The sequence below is a fragment of the Manis javanica genome, chromosome 2 (genome assembly GCF_040802235.1).
Source record: "Manis javanica isolate MJ-LG chromosome 2, MJ_LKY, whole genome shotgun sequence".
Taxonomy (NCBI): Eukaryota; Metazoa; Chordata; class Mammalia; order Pholidota; family Manidae; genus Manis; species Manis javanica.
This window is the reverse complement of record NC_133157.1, coordinates 30186210-30206653: the sequence shown is the minus strand read 5'-3', so window position 1 is coordinate 30206653 and position 20444 is coordinate 30186210. Positions and strand designations below refer to the sequence as shown.

The 20444-nt window shown below is 35.6% G+C and overlaps 1 protein-coding gene across 2 annotated transcripts in view; it reads right to left on the bottom strand.

Moving 5' to 3' along the window:
- The window catches only part of TEX10 (testis expressed 10), a 55122-nt gene that overhangs the window by 9653 nt on the left and 25025 nt on the right, over positions 1–20444 (bottom strand). For both annotated transcript variants that reach the window (XM_073227049.1, XM_073227045.1), the window contains exons 10-11: positions 18477–18559; positions 16803–16936 (exon numbers count right to left, since the gene is read on the bottom strand). In XM_073227049.1, coding sequence (XP_073083150.1) covers positions 16803–16936; positions 18477–18559 — 217 coding nt within the window. The remainder of the gene's footprint in view (positions 1–16802; positions 16937–18476; positions 18560–20444) is intronic.

The following is a 20444-nucleotide window of genomic DNA, read 5'->3' as shown; positions in this document are numbered from 1 at the left end:
CAGGGAAAGTACAATATGAATCTGGAACAATCTTTGGTACAAGAAAGGAAATACTCAGAGAAAAATGAGGACATGTCAAAAGAACAAAGCAACCAGCTTCAAGGGAGTGCCAATGGCAAACAGGAGATTATCAAAATTAGTAATAACTACAAGGAGTTTTAACCTACTCAATAAAATAAGAAACCATACTAACACAAATAAATGAATAGAGTAAAAAAAGAATATGATACTTACATTGCTTCAAAGTATCTGATCATAAAATATTAATTACAAAGAGGAAAAATTAAACAGTATTTTTACTGCAGCCAAATACCATTTAATCAAATGACAGAAGTACATGACAAATCAAAACCATGCACCCCCTGACAGGATATGAGCACCATCACCTGTGTCATATTCCCACCAAATTTACATAACTTGAATCTAACCTTGAGGAAACATAAATCCAAACAGAAGCAAATTTTACAAAATAACTTTCCTGTGTTCTTCAAAATTATCAAAGTCAACAAAAGACAAGGGAAGACTGACGAACTATTCCAGATTTAAGGAGACTAAACATACATGACTAAATGCAATGAATGATTTCAGCTGGACCCTTTAAGACATTACAGGGACAACTGGCAAAACACAAGTAAGGTTCAAAGATTATATGACACAGTGCACCAATGTCAATTTCCTAGTTTGGATGACTTATCATGCTTATGTAATACAATGATCTTCTTTGTAAGATACACACAAAAAAGTACGGGCTATGAGCATTATATGTCTGTCAAGAAAACAAAGTTTTTATTGTAATTTCTCTCTAAGTTTGACACTGTTTCAAGATAAAAATAAATACTAATACAAGTATATATGTGTACACAAACATACACATATATACACAGTCCTCACTTCTGCACATTACTATGTTTACAGAAACTAGTATGTGTCACAACCATGACCTTGCTTGCACTACAGTTTCAGAACAGCCATGGTAATGTGATCCAATTTAGACATGAAGGTTTTTTGTGTTTTTATTTTTAATATATAAAAAAAGACTTCTTTTTAAGGTTTTATACACTTAATTTCTAGGTTGAAGTGTCTCTTACCTAATAGTACCAGAATATATACAGATATGCACACAAAACTTTATTATGAAGCCATTTTTATTGAATTAAAAGGTAAGAAGAATATAAAAAGGAACTATTACAGGCAGAGAAGATGGCGGCGTGAGTAGAGCAGCAGAAATCTCCTCCCAAAACCATATTTATCTATGAAAATAGAACAGACAACTCTTCCTAAAATAGAGACCAGAGGACACAGGACAACATCCAGACCACATCCACACCTGCGAGAACCCAGCGCCTCGCGAAGGGGGTAAGATACAAGCCCCGGCCCGGCGGGACCCAAGCGCCCCTCCCCCCAGCCCCCAGCGGGAGGAGAGGAGTCAGTAGGGAGGGAGCCCAGGACTGCTGAACACCCAACCCCAGGATTCCGGACCAGAGCACAGACAAAGTGCATGCGCGGGTACCTGGATACTAAGGAAACAGGGCGGAAGGACCAGTGAGTGGGTGCCTGAGGCCGACGCCGGAGAACAAAGAAACGGGAGCAGCTTTTTTTTTTTTTTTTTTTTTTTTTTGGCGAGTGCTTTTTGGAAGCCTTAAAGGGACAGGGACCCCAATACTAGGGAAACAGGGCAGCAAGACTGGTGAGCGGGTGCCTGAGACCGGCGCCTGAGGACGAAGAAAATTGCGCGTTCTTTCTTTTTTTTTTAATTATCTGTTTAATTTTTTTTTTTCTTTCGTTGTTGCTGTTGTTGCTATGGTTTGGAGAGTGCTTTTTGGAAGTCTTAAAGGGGCAGGACAGGACACATAGCACAGAGGCAGGGAATCTGGGGATCTCTGGGCACTCTAACCCCCTGGGCAGCAGGGAGCACAGAGGCTCCTTAGGGAGATAATAGCCTCCCAGCCGCTCCCCCTCCAACAGGGCTCCACCATTTTGGAGGAACAGCCGGAGACAGGCCACACCCAGAGCACAGCAGATAAACTCCATGGCAACCGGGCAGGAAGCAGAAGCACTGTCTGCGCACAGCTGCCAAGCACAAGCCACTAGAGGTCGCTTTTCTCCCAGAGGAGGAAGGCCACAAACTAACAAGAAGGAAAGCTCTTCCAGCTGTCACTCGTACCAGCTGTGCAAACTATCTCTATCACCATGAAAAGGCAAAACTACAGGCAGACAAAGATCACAGAGACAGACAACACCTGAGGAGACAGACCTAACCAGTCTTCCTGAAAAAGAATTCAAAATAAAAATCATGAACATGCTGACAGAGATGCAGAGAAAAATGCAAGAGCAATGGGATGAGATGCAGAGAAAAATGCAAGAGCAATGGGATGAAGTCCAGAGGGAGATCACAGATGTCAGGAAGGAGAGCACAGAAGTGAAACAATCCCTGGAAGGATTTATAAGCAGAACGGATAAGATGCAAGAGGCCATTGAAGGAATAGAAACCAGAGAACAGGAACGTATAGAAGCTGACATAAAGAGAGATAAAAGGATCTCCAGGAACGAAACAATACTAAGAGATTTATGTGACCAATCCAAAAGGAATAATATCCGTATTATAGGGGTACGAGAAGAAGAAGAGAAAGGAAAAGGGAAAGTCTCTTTGAAGAAATAATTGCTGAAAACTTCCCCAAACTGGGGGAGGAAATAATCGAACAGACCACGGAAATACACATAACCCCCAACAGAAAGGATCAAGAAGGACAACACCAAGATACATAATAATTAAAATGGCAAGGATCAAGGACAAGGAAAGAGTTTTAAAGAGAGCTAGAGAGAAAAAGGTCACCTATAAAGGAAAACCCATCAGGCGAACATCAGACTTCTCGACAGAAACCCTACAGGACAGAAGAGAACGGCATGATATATTTAATGCAATGAAACAGAAGGGCCTTGAACCAAGGATACTGTATCCAGCACGACTATCATTTAAATATGATGGCGGGATTAAACAATTCCCAGACAAGAAAAGCTGAGGAAATTTGCTTCCCACAAACCACCTCTACACGGCATCTTACAGGGACTGCTCTAGATAGGAGCACTCCTAAAAAGAGCACAGAACAAAACACACAACATATGAAGAATGGAGGAGGAGGAATAAGAAGGGAGAGAAGAAAAGAATCTTGAGACAGTGTATATAACAGCTGAATAAACGAGCTAAGTTAGACAGTAAGAAACTAAAGAAGCTAATCTTGAACCTGTGGTAACCATGAATCTAAAGCCTGCAATGGCAATAAGTACATATCTCTCAATAGTCACCCTAAATGTAAATGGACTTAAGGCACCAATCAAAAGACACAGAGTAACAGAATGGATAAAAAAGCAAGACCCATCTATATGCTGCTTACAAGAAACTCACCTCAAACCCAAAGACATACACAGACTAAGTCAAGGGATGGAAAAACATATTTTAGGCAAACAACAGTGAGAAGAAAGCAGGGGTTGCAGTACTAATATCAGACAAAATAGACTTCAAAACAAAGAAAGTTACAAGAGATAAAGAAGGACACTACATAATGATAAAGGGCTCAGTCCAGCAAGAGGATATAACCATTCTAAATATATATGAACCCAACACAGGAGCACCAGCATATGTGAAACAAATACTAACAGAACTGAAGAGGGAAATAGACTGCAATGCATTCATTTTAGGAGACTTCAACACACCACTCACCCCAAAGGATAGATCCACCGGGCAGAAAATAAGTAAGGACACAGAGGCATTGAACAACACACTAGAACAGATGGACCTAATAGACATCTACAGAACTCTACATCCAAAAGCAACAGGATACACATTCTTCTCAAGTGCACATGGAACATTCTCCAGAATAGACCACATACTAGGCCACAAAAAGAGCCTCAGTAAATTCCAAAAGATGGAAATCCTACCAACCAACTTTTCAGACCACAAAGACATAAAACTAGAAATAAATAGTACAAAGAAAGCAAAAAGGCTCACAAACACATGGAGGCTTAACAACACACTCCTAAATAATCAATGGATCAATGACCAAATCAAAATGGAGATCCAGCAATATATGGAAACAAACGACAACAACAACACTAAGCCGCAACTACTGTGGGACACAGCAAAAGCAGTCTTAAGAGGAAAGTATATAGCAATCCAGGCATATTTAAAAAAGGAAGAACAATCCCAAATAAATGGTCTAACATCACAATTATCGAAATTGGAAAAAGAAGAACAAATGAGGCCTATGGTCAGCAGAAGGAGGGACGTAATAAAGATCAGAGAAGAAATAAATAAAATTGAGAAGAATAAAACGATAGCAAAAATCAATGAAACCAAGAGCTGGTTCTTCAAGAAAATAAACAAAATAGATAAGCCTCTAGCCAGACTTATTAAGAGGAAAAGAGAGTAAACACAAATCAACAGTATCAGAAACGAGAAAGGAAAAATCACGACGGACCCCATAGAAATACAAAGAATTATTAGAGAGTACTATGAAAACCTATATGCTAACAAGCTTGGAAATCTAGGAGAAATGGACAACTTCCTAGAAAAATACAATCTTCCAAGACTGACCCAGAAACAGAGAATCTAAACAGACCAATTACCAACAATGAAATTAAAGGGTAATCAAAAAACTACCAAAAAACAAAACCCCAGGCCAGATGGATTCACCTCAGAATTTTATCAGACATACAGGGAAGACATAATACCCATTCTCCTTAAAGTTTTCCAAAAGATAGAAGAGGAGGGGATACTCCCAAACTCATTCTATGAAGCTAACATCACCCTAATACCAAAACCAGGCAAAGACCCCACCAAAAAAGAAAACTACAGACCAATATCCCTGATGAACGTAGATGCAAAAATACTCAACAAAATATTAGCAAACCGAATTCAAAAATACATCAAAAGGATCGTACACCATGACCAAGTGGGATTCATCCCAGGGATGCAAGGATGGTACAACATTTGAAAGTCCATCAACATCATCCACCACATCAACAAAAAGAAAGACAAAAATCACATGATCATCTCCATAGATGCTGAAAAAGCATTTGACAAAGTTCAACATCCATTCATGATAAAAACTCTCAGCAAAATGGAAATAGAGGGCAAGTACCTCAACATAATAAAGGCCATCTATGATAAACCCACAGCCAACATTATACTGAACAGCGAGAAGCTGAAAGCTTTTCCTCTGAGATCAGGAACTAGACAGGGATGCCCACTCTCCCCACTGTTATTTAACATAGTACTGCAGGTCCTAGCCATGGCAATTAGACAAAACAAAGAAATACAAGGAATCCAGATTGGTAAAGAAGAAGTGAAACTGTCACTATTTGCAGATTACATGATACTATACATAAAAAACCCTAAAGACTCCACCCCAAAACTACTAGAACTGATATCAGAATATAGCAAAGTTGCAAGATACAAAATCAACACACAGAAATCTGTGGCTTTCCTATACACTAACAATGAACCAATAGAAGGAGAAATCAGGAAAACAACTCCACTCACAATTGCATCAAAAAAAAATGCCTAGGAATAAACCTAACCAAAGAAGTGAAAGACTTATACTCTGAAAACTACAAGTCACTCTTAAGAGAAATTAAAGGGGACACTAACAGATGGAAACTCACCCCATGCTCGTGGCTAGGAAGAATTAATATTGTCAAAATGGCCATCCTACCCAAAGCAATATACAGATTTGATGCAATCCCTATGAAACTACCAGCAACATTCTTCAATGAACCGGAACAAATAATTCAAAAATTCATATGGAAACACCAAAGACCCCAAATAGCCAAAGCAATCCTGAGAAAGAAGAATAAAGTAGGGGGGATCTCATGCCCCAACTTCAAGCTCTACTATAAAGCCATAGTAATCAAGACAATTTGGTAATGGCACAAGAACAGAGCCACAGACCAATGGAAAAGACTAGAGAATCCAGACATTAACCCAGACATATATGGTCAATTAATATTCAATAAAAGAGCCATGGACATACAATGGCAAAATGACAGTCTCTTCAACAGATGGTGCTGGCAAAACTGGACAGCTACATGTAGAAGAATTAAATTGGACCATTGCCTAACCCCATATACAAAAGTAAACTCAAAATGGATCAAAGACCTGAATGTAAGTCATGAAACCATTAAACTCTTTGAAAAAAACATAGGCAAAAACCTCTTAGACATAAACATGAGTGACCTCTTCTTGAACATATCTCCCGGGCAAGGAAAACAACAGCAAAAATGAGCAAGTGGACTATATTAAGCTGAAAAGCTTCTGTACAGCAAAAGACACCATCAATAGAACAAAAAGGAACCCTACAGTATGGGAGAATATATTTGAAAATGACAGATCCGATAAAGGCTTGACATCCACAATATATAAAGAGCTCACACGCCTCAACAAACAAAAAACAAATAATCCATTAAAAAATGGGCAGAAGAACTGAACAGACAGTCTCTAAAAAAGAAATACAGATGGCCAACAGACACATGAAAAGATGCTCCACATCGCTAATTATCAGGGAAATGCAAATTAAAACTACAATGAGGTATCACCTCCCACCAGTAAGGATGGCTGCCATCCAAAAGACAAACAACAACAAATGTTGGCGAGGCTGTGGAGAAAGGGGCACCCTCCTACACTGCTGGTGGGAATGTAAATTAGTTCAACCATTGTGGAAAGCAGTATGGAGGTACATCAAAATGCTCAAGACTTACCATTTGACCCAGGAATTCCACTCCTAGGAATTTACCCTAAGAATGTAGCAATCAAGTTTGAGAAAGACAGATGCACCCCTATGTTTATCGCTGCACTATTTACAATAGCCAAGAATTGGAAGCAACCTAAATGTCCATCGATAGATGAATGGATAAAGAAGATGTGGTACATATACACAACGGAATACTACTCAGCCATAAGAAAAGGGCAAATCCTACCATTTGCAGCACCATGGATGGAGCTGGAGGGTATTATGCTCAGCGAAATAAGCCAAGCTGAGAAAGAGAAATACCAAATGATTTCACTCATCTGTGGAGTATAAGAACAAAGGAAAAACTGAAGGAACAAAACAGCAGCAGAATCACAGAACTCAAGAATGGACTAACAGGTACCAAAGGGAAAGGGACTGGGGAGGATGAGTGGGTAGGGAGGGATAAGGGGGGGGAAGAAGAGGGGTATTAAGATAAGCATGCATGGGGGGTGGGAGAAAGGGGAGAGCTGTACAACACAGAGAAGACAAGTAGTGACTCTACAACACTTTGCTATGCTGATGGACAGTGACTGTAAAGGGATTTATAGGGGGGATCTGGTATAGGGGAGAGCCTGGTAAACATAATATTCATCATATAAGTGTAGATTAATGATAACAAAAAAAAAAAAAAAAGCAGTTCCTGTGTGGTGACCTCCAATGAGTTCTACACAATGGTATAAAGGGCATATAAAAGTGTAAGCAAAGGGTTTGTTCGTGCTTATACAGAGGATCAAAGCCTAATTTGGCTACCCCGAAAATGAACTAAGATACGATATGAAAAAGAACTTCCAACATCAGCACTCTCTGGAAGACTCATGCCAGAAGATGATCATCAAAAAACCCCAACAAAGATCCACGCACTGCTACAGGTGTAGATGCACTCATCCCACCGGTTCCTGGACTTGCCATGGGAATGAAGAAGAAGATATCTAAGCTGGCCTGTGCATACAGTAAAATAACAAATTTGACTGGATCTACACTGTTGGAACTCAACCAAGAATTAGGAGAAGTGCAAATTGTAGCGCTCCAAAATCTTACAACTACAGACTATTTACTGTTAAAAGAACATATGGGATGTGAACAGTCCACAGGAATGGTTGTTTTAATTTGTCTGATTTCTCTCAGACTATTCAAGTTCAGTTGGATAATATCCACCATATCATAGATAAGTTTTCACAAATGCCTAAAGTGCCTACCTGGTTTTCTTGGTTTCACTGGAGATGGCTGGTAATTTTAAGTATGCTTTGGTTATGTAACTGCATTCCTATTATGTTAATGTGTGTGCACAATTTAATTAGTAGTTTAAAACCTATACATGCTGAAGTTACTATACAAGAAGATATGTCAAAGAAATAACCAATCTTCCCATGTTTTCTGCTACTTCTATAGCTTTTCTTCTTCCTTCCTAATTACAACCCATAAATAGAATTCGTGCCTCATATCGAATTTACCGTGTATCACAATTCTTCCAAGTGGTAAAGTTACCTCAAGACAAATGCTGGGCATAGAAGCCACAGGGCATAAATCTGCAAAGAAGTAAAAAACTAACCTTTTCAAACAATAAGGCTTCTCTCTTACTTACCAACTTTACATTTCCCTGTATGGCCCCGGAAGATGACTGGTTAGCCAGAGACGGGTAAGATTCCTCAAGGGAGGAACAACCTAAGACAGGCACAGTCGCAGGGGGTCCACCAGGTAAGGAATTGGGGATCAACAGAGGTGAGGCTTAGAACCTTACCCCCACCCCGTTCTGAGAGAAATCTGCTGCATCCGTGGATGTTTTATTGCCCTTGTCTAACTTGGATTAACACATAGTCTACAGGCACACACCTGATCATCTACATTTGCTCTCTTACAACACTAAACTATGTTTTCTACCTTTATCTTGCATCTACCTACCACTTCAGCATTTTATTAAAAATAATAATAATAGAGAAATGTGGTATCCACATATAAATCAAGTATAAAAATCAAACGAATATTTATATTTGAACTGTTTATAGTTCATAATGCATGATCAAAACCGAAAGTTTCTGTGATGACTGCCCTTGTACTATTTACCATGTAACTTATTCACTATGTAAGAATTTGTTCTCCATGTAAGAACTTGTTTGTTATGCTTCAGAAGATTGGAGACTGACGAATATTAGGCTTGGGGTGGATTAATGATTATACATTGAGCATTGAGTCCCGTATACAGAATTTTATTGTTGTTAACATCCACTTGATCAAAAAAAATAGAAGAGATGCCCTCACAAAAAAATAAATAAGTAATAAAAATAAATAAATGAATGAATGAATGAATGAATGAATGAATGAATGAATAAACAAATAAATAAAATAAAATAAAGTACACACTTCCAATTGTAAAGTAAGTAAGTAACCGGGATGTAATGTATAGCATAAGGAATATAGTCAAAATATTGTGACAACTTGGTATGGTGATAGCTGGTACCTAGAATTATCATGTATATAAATATTCAATCACTGTGTTGTACACCTGAAACTAATGTAATACTAAAAAAAAAAAAAGAAAAGGAACTATTATTAAAACACTAAAATCCAGATTTAGAGATGTTCATTTACCAATGAAATTACATCAAGACCATTTACAAAATGAATATTTCCAAATACTCACACACAAAACAGAGCCCAATGTTCTTAACACAATGCCATCAAATTTAACTTTGGCAGATTACACTTTACCCTCCCCTGTTGGCAGTCTGTCAACTATAATCAACCAATTAAGACACAGAGAGCCTGCCTCTCTTCTAGGGCTCCTTCCCTATCCCACTACCTACATAGGTAGGCGGGGAAAACAAACTCACTTTACCCAAGCTGCTATTAAAAACCACCCATGGATTCCCTAGTATTAGCAAACATGTTTTTTCAGTCTTCTGTGCCCCATTTGCTTTTTCCTTTATCCCAATTGCTTAATTACCATAGCTTTATAATAGATATCTAGTAGTATAATTCCTCTCGCTTTTATTTTTATTCAACACTTTCCTTGTTATTATTGGCCCTCTGCCTGTCAATGTAAATTTTACAATCACCTTTTCAATTTCCACAAAAACATCTGCTCTGATTTTGATCTGGACTACAATGAATCTACACTACAGGATTAATTTAGGGAGAGATCTCATTTTTCCAATGCTGGACTCTCCCAATCCATTAGTATTAGATATCCCTGCATGTTTTTAGATCATCTTTAATATTTCTCAGTAATATCTTATAGTTTTCAATGTCTACAGAGGTCCTCAGCCATTCTCTGGTGAAACTCTCCTTTAATCTACACTCGATGTGTGTGTGTGTGTGTCTATTACTAAGTATAGCCTTCAAAGGTCTGCAATGAGAGCTTATGTGTCCACTGAATCCCAGAGACACTTCCAGACTAGGAACTTATTAACCTAATCATTGTTTCTTTAGTACCATGAGTCACAGAAACTACTGACTTAGCTTTTTCAGTCTCTCTGCTTTTGCAGCTTAAGAATTTGGGAAATGCTGGGTGCTGGAAGAATCTAACCTGAGGACCCTTGAGATGGTGAAAAAGTTGGCAAGATTCTCTGTCCTCCAACAGAGGCCATTTGATAAAGCCAAGTTCTTATCCTCCTGACTGAAAGTAATTTCTGGTCTCCTCAGGTATACGCTGAATACAAAGCTATGCATGCACAAGGCAAAATTCCACAAGGCCAAAGAACAAGCAGCAGCTGTGAGCAAAACAATTCCCAAACATCAAGCAGAGAAATGCTTAAGTTCTAACCAGCCAGAATGGCAAATCTTCATAGAACACCCAGGTCATTCCCATGATACTCAGAAAAAGAACATACTTAAAGCAGGGATAAATTAGCAGTAGGGCAGAGGTTGGCAAACTTTTTCAGTAAAAGGCCAAACAGTATTTTAGGCTTTGCAGGCCACATAAGATTCTATCACAAATTCTTGTGTATTTTTGTTTCATCAACCATTTAAAAAATGTAAGCACCACTCTTAAATGAAGGGTGGTACAAAAACAGGGCTAAACCAGATTTGGCCTACAGGTTGTAATTTGCTGATCCTTGACTTAGTAAAGGTTACCTGCTCTGATAAACTACCCCAACAAAATTTAAAACCACGACTCAAAAGGATAAAGCTGATACTCAACCTGCTCACCTGCCAGAACAGAACAGAGCACTCATAAAACAACAAAATCTACCACTTAAAATTACAATTGTCCTATAATTCACACAAATACTACTAGACATGCCATAAAGCGTAAAAATATGCCATACAACTGGGAGAAAAATTCATCAACATAAATGACAAAAAAAGATAGACTAAAACTATTATAAATGTTTAAGCAGTTAAAATAGTATGCAGAGAAACAAGATACAAAAAAAGCTCTTGAGATACAAAAGTATTTAAAATTTTAAATTAATTGGTCTTTGTTCACAGATGACATGATCACCTATGTAGAAAACACGAAACAATTGAGCAAAAAAAGAAAGACATCTAGAACTAACAAGCAATTATAGCAAGGTTACAGGATGCAACACTAACATAAGTCAATCACTTTCCTATATACCACAATGAACTAATGGTATTTGAAACTAAAATCACAAAACCATTTATATTATCACCCCAAAAATGAAATGCTTAGATACAAATTTAACAAAATATGTACAAAATTTTTATGAGGAAAACTATAAAACTCTAGTGAATAAAACTGAAAGAACTAAATAAATGGAGGATATTCCATGTTCATGAATGATAGAAAAGACTTTAATATTGCCAAGATGTCAGTTCTTCACAACTTGATCCATTTTGTGCAAATGCAATCAAAATTGCAGGAAGCCATTTTGTGGATACTAACAGATTCTAAAGTTTACATAAAGAGGCAAAAGACTTAGAATAGCCAACATAATATTGAAGGAGAAAAGCAAAGTTGGACTGAGCACTACTCAACTTTAAAAATTACTACCAAGTTTCAATAATCAAGTCAATGTGGCATTGGTGAAAGAGACAAACAGATCAATGGAACAGAACAGAGGACCCAGAAATAGACCATCAGAGTCAGCTGGTCTTTGATAATGGAGCAAAGATTGTCTTATCAACAAATGGTGCTGTTAACAATTGGATATCCACATACAAAAAAAAAAAAAAAAAAAACTAGACAGAGCATTTACACATTTCACAAAAATTAACTCAAAATAGAATAAACAAACCTAAGAATAAAATGAGAAACAATTAAACCCCTGAAGGTAACATAGGAGGAAAACCTAGATGACCTTGAGTATGGTGATGACTTTCAGATACAATACCAAAGACACAATGCATTAAAGAAATAACTAATAGCTCGACCACATTAAAATTGAAAACTTCTGCTCTGTGAAAGATAATACCAAGAGAATGAAAAGACAAGCCACAGAAGGGGGAAAAAAATCTTTGCAAAAGACACATCTGATAAAGGACTGTTACCCAAAATATTCAAAGATGTCTTAAAAGTCAACATTAAAACGGCCCAATTAAAAAGTAGGCCGAAGACCATAACAGACACCTCACAAAGAAGAGGTGCAAATCAGCATATAAAAAGATGTTCACAACCTACATTATCAGAGATATGCAAATTAAAATAATAAAGAGATGCCACTACACACCTATTAAAATGGCCAAAATCTGGAATACTGACACCACCAAATCTAGCAAGGATGTGGAGCAACAGAAACTGTCATTCACTGCTGCTTGGAATGCAAAATGATAATACAGCCACACTGGAAGACAGTTAGGTGGTTTCCTACAAAATTAAACACACTCTTACCATATGATCCAGAAATTGCTCTCCTTGTTATTTACCCAAAGAGTTAAAAACACATGTCCACACAAAACCTATACATGAATATTTATTAACACCTTTATTCATAATTGCTAAAATTTGGAAGCAATCAAGCTGTCCTTCAAGTAGGTAAATGGATAAATCATAAATCAAGACAATGGAGTATTATTCAGCACTAAAAAGAAATGAGCTACAACTCTATGAAAAGACATACAAGGAACCTTAAATGAATATTACTAACTGAAAGAAGCCAATCTGAAAAGGTTATATAACTGTATGTTCAAAATATATGACATTCTGAAAAGGGCAAATTTATGGAGACAGTAAAAAAATCAGTTTGCTAGGGGTTTGGGATAGGGATGAATAGGCAGAGCACAAAGGATTTTACAGCAGTGAAAATACTCTGTATACCATATAATGATGGAGACATGTCATTACACATTTGTCCAAACCCACAAATGACTTCACAGAATACAGAACACCAAGAGTGAACTGTAACATAAACTGTGGGCTTTGGTGATTATATCAATGTAAATTCATTGACTGTAACAAATGTACCACTCTGGTGAAGATATTGATAACATCTGGTGGGGAGGAAGCCATATATATTAGGGAGGCAGGGGGAGCAGTATATAGGAAATACCTGTCCCTTCCCTTCAATTTTGTTGTGAACCTAAAACTGCTCTTTAAAAAATACAAAAAAAACTCTTCATTTAAAAAAGAAAACGTTTTTGGTTAGATTTAAGAGCAGTTTAGATACTGAGGAAAAGATCAGTGAACTTGAAGATAAAGCACACTTTCTGAAACAGACAGAAAAATACAAAGAAAGTCTCAAAGTTCTGCAGGACAGATAAGGTAGTCTTAATACACATGTAATCGGAGTTCCAAGACGGGAAACCAAAACATTTTTCTGAAGGAATAATGTCCAATATTTTTTCCCAACACAATAAACCATAAACCTAAAAAAAATCATCAATCATCAAGCTAAAAGAAACACAAAGAAAGTAACACCAAGTCATTAACATAGTCAAACTAATGAAAGAAGTAATAAATCTTAAAAATATGTAGGACAAAAAGCATGTGGAGAAAGACATTATCAAAAAACAAAGATAAGAATGACTTCACAGATTATTACACATTACATTATGGCATGAAGTGGTATAATATAATTTGAAGATACATTATGTTTAGTTAGAGAGAAAAAAAACGCCTAAAACAAAGAGACACAGCTAATATGCCAAAAGTAGAGATTAAGTGGAAGCTAAAAATACTCAAACTATGAAAAAAAATGCATCAGTCATGGTATCTTGCTGCAATGGAATACTATACAGCAATGAAAAAGAATGACCTGCTGATTAGATTACTATAGATGTCTTACAGCGTACACTGAATAAAAAACAAATTACTGAAAAACAATTATTTCACTTTTTAAATGTAAAGATAACTTGGAGTTATCCAAGTTTTTATCCAAGTTTTTAAATGTATAGATAAAACTAAAAAATAGAGTTTGGAGTTATATGCTAATATGGTAAAACTATAAAGCAAGAGTATGATAAAATTTATGGCAGCATTGCCCTAAAGGGAGAGGAGAAAGGCACACCGAGTTTTCAAAAACAATGAAAAATTTCTTAAACTGGGTTGGTTTTATTACTCTTATTCAGAGTTTATCTATGTTAAAAAAAATATTATTTTACAACCATTTAGTATTTCACAAATGGCAATTAACATTAACCTTAAAACCATAAATCTCCATTTGGAAAAGGTCTGTCTAGAGACTCCTTTTTTCTTTGTGATCTCTCCCTATCAACTGTTTCCATCATTAACAGCAAGATCATACAATTCTTCCTTCAGTGCTCAGAAAAAATGGTCACAATAATGACACAGTCCAAGTAAGTGTATAGAGTACATTATTTTTATAAAAGGAGAAAAAAAAACATATGTAGTCATTTATGAAGACACAGAAGATAACAGAAATACATTTAAAACTGGGGAGGCAAAATGAGTGGCTAGGAGATAGGGAAGGGAAGAAGACTTCCACTATTATTCTGTTTTGAATTGTACTCTGTGAATACCTACTCAAAAACAAAGTCTCATTTTTAAAACATAATTTTGGTCTAGGCAGATAAAACTTTAACAACTAAGTATTCCTACTATACTAATAACTTCAAATGAAATAATTAGAAAAATTTTTACATTAAGGAGGTCAAAAACAATGCATATTTCAAATACTTTCACATGAAAGTCAACTTACATATAGCAAAGTTTATCAAAGAAAACTGAAAACTTTGCTTAAGAAAACTTCAAAAATTAAAAATGAGACTTTCAGATTTTCCTCATTTATGTCACCACTTCAAAGACAGCAACCCTGAAGTCTAATATATATCTGTGCCAAATATTCAGAAACATAGCTGATCACATTCTCATGACAACTGTGCCTTCGCTTTACATAGATATGCTTGGGAAAAATTTAAATTATCAGTGTAAAATTATATGAGATGTCCAAGTTACCAAAAGAGACACTGGCAAATCTATGCCTGAAAGCTGGGGCTCACATAATCCCCATACATCATGAATCTCCAATACATCATGATAGTTTAAATGTATTAGAAACAGTATGTTCTTTAAAAGAACTACTCTTATTATTATTAAGGCCTTAACTTCAATCTACCTTTCTTAGCTCTCTTCATTTACTGTGGAATAAAATTCCAAATATTAAATAATTAGGCTGGTTACCCAATTCATTATTTTCACTTTTTAAAATCCAGTATTTTGGGGAAGCCTACATATAAAAATGCTACCGGGCACTAGGGTAACAGAGAGAAGATAAATGTCATTGGGATGACCTAAGTACTGTGACTAGAGTCGAACAAAGCCACGAGAGAACTGTGTTAAGTATCTAGAAAAGACAAAGCTCTAAGAGATAGGAAGAACATGTGGAGTATTCAGAATAGAATGAAAGAAGTAAACAGATCAACTGAATAAAACCAACTGGCATAGCAACAAAACAGAAAAAGTAGGCTGTAACTTGAATCTTGGGACTACCCTGTTGAGAACACTGACAAGATTATAAAAAGGCTTTTGGTCTGGCAATTAAAGGAGCTAGAAGGAAAGAATATATTCAGTGTTCTGGCTAAGGCTTTCTAAATCCTTAAAGGAAAATCAGCCAACAGAGAACATAACCTCAAAATTTATAAGAAAAACTCAAACCAAAATTATGTGATGACATAACTGCATTCTTAATGGGCAAGCACTTTTTAATGAAAGGGAAGAAAGTGAAGAAGTAAATAATAGAAATTAATTAATATAGAAATGTCTTAGAGGATCAGATCCTTAGTGTTAATGTTTATGATGTGTTTGCATGTTTAGTTTTATGTATTTGTAACACATAAGACAATTTTACCTATTAGGGTAAAAAATCAGCCTTATAGTTCATTTAAAGTATACCTATAATTAATTTAGACATGTCACTTTAATTTGAATTTCATTGTAAACAATACCAAACTAAAGATATTAAGACTATTCATATTTATACCTAATTTACTAAGATATTGAAGATTTACTTTAACATTTGTGAAGGTGTGTCAGAAAACTGAGCTACCTAACAAAAAGCAAATATATTAAGTTATTTTAACCAAGTTAATAAAAGGAACTAAGTATAACCAAAGTCCCCTTTTTAAATGATTACTTAGACTTAATATATATTAAAAATAAGATTTGTAAGTTGAACTTTAAAACTTAAGAAAAATGAAATTTTAAATCTAACTTTAATAAACTATATACTAATTCTTAAAACCAAAGGAACTGCTCAATCTTTTCTGTTTAAAAAAAAAAAAGCCATCTTCAAGGATACCAAATCCTACTTAAATCTTACCCATCTTTCAATACCAAGGCAAACTTTCCTTTTACATGAAACCTTTCTTCTTTTCCATAGATGGTTCTAACCTATCTATCCTATGCTAAGTTGGAAAAAATAAAATTTGTCTCTATCATTCAAATTGCTGATTTATTCTATTCTAATGACATAATTTTAATGAAAAACACTCCCCTTTTAGAAACATAAATCTGTCCAAGGTAAGTGCTTTCAGAACACACAGATCATGTACGCTACTTTGGGTCTCTAAGAACATCTCAGATGACACGATCCTATTTTATGGTAACTATTAGTGGCTGATGAACTGATTTAATATTTGTCTTTTTAAATGCACTGTTACCTCTGTTATATCCCAATGGTGTAAAAATTGATCCAAGTCCGTAAGGTAAAGAAGCACAGGAGAAAGCTGTGTCTGGATGACATGAGGAACTCCTCGAAGGCTCTGAAGCCAAGTCAACTCCTCTTTTGAAAACCCTAATTTGAGTACAAAGGAAGTCAATTTTAGGAAATGAATAAATTACAAAGCAAGTGACATTCTTTGTAAATTTTTAAAAATAGAGATGACTCCAAGTTAAGTTCTTTAAGCTACCTTGCTTTCTCTAAATTTCTGTACTTCATGTAATATTTAGCAAAAATGAATTGCTTGCAATGGAAGTAGTAAAATTGACATAATTATGTACACAAGGACGTGTTCTGACTCAATCTACAATATAGCAAGAAACACGTTTTACCCCTTATACTGTGGACTTTACCACTCTCCCTTATAGATGTGCAAGGCATATAATCCTTCCAATTAACGGTAGTTTTAAAAAAGCAAACTAACAAATAAAAGAACATACTCCTTCATACACATACAACACTCCATAGTCTCTTGCAAAATGGCCCTCAAAATGTTTTAAAACTATCTCTGCTGAGTCTTTTTTTTCCTTTTCAGATAGTTCCTTCAACTACACTTCATACAACAAAATTTTTTATTCTTTTACCACCCTTATTCCACTTAGCCTGACCTACATAGGCAATTGGCCATAGTCACTCCTGAAAGATAGTTCTCAGAATGATCAGAATCCCAGCAATGTGGTCTAACTCTAGCTGTTTTGATGTTCAGATCACTGTATTTCTATGAACACAGCTTGAAGAGTCATCATCTAGTGTGACAGCCACATCACAGTAGACTCCTAATGAGTTTTCTAAAACTGCTAAACCTTTTGATAGATACTTTTATTAAAACCTAAAGCCCCCCGCTTCTATCACAAATGTATATATCTAAAACTATTAAACATGTAGGAGTCTACATTTATCTTTCATATATTTATTTTGCCAGATTTATTCATTATCAGAATCTGTCAAGTTCTTTTTGGATTCTGACTTAACATATTTGTTAAGACTTCTAATTTCAAGTCTTCAGGAAATTTCAAAGAATCTCATTATCACCTAAGTTTAAAATGGAAATGTTGAAATAGTACAATCGTTTAAAACAATAAGAATAACACACATCTAACAACATTTCTAGACTCATTTTACCAATTTTGCTTTCAGGGCAAATGGAATGTAGAAAACAGTTCATCGAAATCTGATGCTCTTCCTGTCAAGCTGAACATTTTAAACATGTTTAAAAGAAATATTCTCTTCATCACTTTTAAAAAGTACACAATGCGGCTTTCTCTAGCTATCTGAAAGAGTTAATGTATCCAATTCACTGTAAAGAGAGGTAGAAGTGAAGCTGAAAAATAATACTAAGAAGGAAATAAAAATATTATTTGACACTCAAATACCAAAATTTCTGGTATTTGTACCAGGCGAGATTTAAAGATGAATAATGCATCTCCCTGCCTCCTGAGTCTAACAATACAAATATTCCTTCAAAGATTTTTACTTATTAATCAGCAAAAATCATTCCAAGATAGACTGTCCATCATCTCTAAAACTTAAAACCGAACAGGTAAGATAATAAATCTTAGGATAATCTTCATACCAGGTTTTTCCTTTCCTTAACCTGGCAAGTGAATGTGGTTACCTGTAAGTGTTGAAAATAAGAAGCTGAAATAGTCCACATCACTTATCAGCCAGTCTGAGTATCTCCAGCCAGAAAATGATGATCTATATAATAAACAATGGGAAAACTATTACCGTAAGTGACCAACTTAAAAGACTCAAAAATAATAGCACAGTATATAACCATATTACTTTACTGAAAACAAGTATGGCTAATAGCTTTAAAAAAAACCCATAATTTGTATTAACTTTCATATAAGGGCTCAAGTACCAAAATATGGAATTTTTAACTACCAACACATATATATTTATGTAGTTTATTAGAAAGCGTAACTGGACTATGCATATGGTATAACTGAGAATCTCCACACTACCTGAAAATCAGACTATAAGGAGCCAAGTGAAGTTTCTCTTTTCAATAATAGGTTCAGCTACTAGTTATCTACTACTTGGTTTTCATAGTTTTACCTTGCTTGCTTAAATGAGGCTAGTTTAAACAAGCTCCGGTTCCTACTTAAGCAAAATTATCTTAATTAGGCAAAGAATACTTCCATTTAAAGCTACTCTAAAATAACTATGTGTTCCTATGCTTTGCAAAGCCATAACTAGGTCTACTTCACAATAGTGCAGCTAAAGTATTGGTAAGGGACTCAAGGGAATAGCTAAATGTAAAGCAGCTTCTCAGTAAATGCGGATTATCTAGTTCCTGCCGGAAGATAATTTTCCAGTGACTTTTTAAAAAACTCTCTTCAAGGTAAGGCTAAGAAGAGAACAGAGCAAATGTCAACATGGATTCGGCAAAAAAGACTGAGAATGATCAGATCCAACAAGTTCAAAATACAAATCTTACCAGGTATTTGAATAAGTGTCATAAAAAATAAGGAATCTGATTCAAATAAAAGCACTTAATAAATTTTTACCATTAAAATAATTTTATTTATTAATATTCTTAAAATTTGCGAAATTACAATAATGGAAATATCCATCTGAGTATTATTACAACCAAAAGCAAAAAGTTTTGGAGGGAATATCACAAGCTAAGAGGTTATAAAAAGCCAGATGCTCAATGGAAAGGAGTAGAAAATTGTGGTTTCTAGAAAACCCAGTGAAAACAGGAATCAACTCTGCCATCCAATGGCTAAAGAGGGTATTAGCAAATTCATCTAAGAGTCAGATACAAATGGAAAGCAGTGTTATCTTATCACACTATACTTGAAACTATGATGACGATATAACCTGCCGGAGCCAAAACACTTCTGAGAGTAAAAGGGGATGCTATTACTAGTCATGCTGGGAAGAAAGAGGTAAGCTGGAACTGTTTCTGGCAGACCAGGGCATATATTCAGCCTTAAAACCCAAGCCAAATTTCTAAGTCTAAGAATTTCTCCATTCTCAGAGATTTTAATCTAACAGCGTAGATTAACTTTCCATATTCATGTCTTAAGTTCCCCATAATCAAGTTGCATGTAAATAAACTAGGGGCAGAGAGGATAAGGAATGAGCAAATACCAGTGGAATAGTAGCATTGTAATGGGCCAAAAGTCAAAGTCTAAAAAACTGTAAATGGGTGATAAAGAAGGTAGAGGCAGCAATTCAAAGTACACTTATTAGGAAATAAATGAACACCAACATTTTTTAGCTGATGGGTTTTTCACACATTAAACAAACATTTTTTTTTGGTAGTATCCAGCTCTTAAATCAACTGATAAAACAGGGTGTCAGAACTACAAAACCTCAAACTGGATCTCACTCCAATTAATGTGACAAAAGTTAGAAATGATTAAAGGAATATTTCAGGAAAATTAATCTGGCACAGTGCACAAGATAGATGAGACTGAGAAGCAAGACTATTATAATAGTACAGGTGGGAGATAATGTAAAGTTGGCTCACTTAAGGGGATACTTTGAAAAGGGGATATTTTGAAGAGAGAACCAAAGATATGTAACAACCCAGCACACATCTGATGGAACCAAACATTCTTCTTAAATT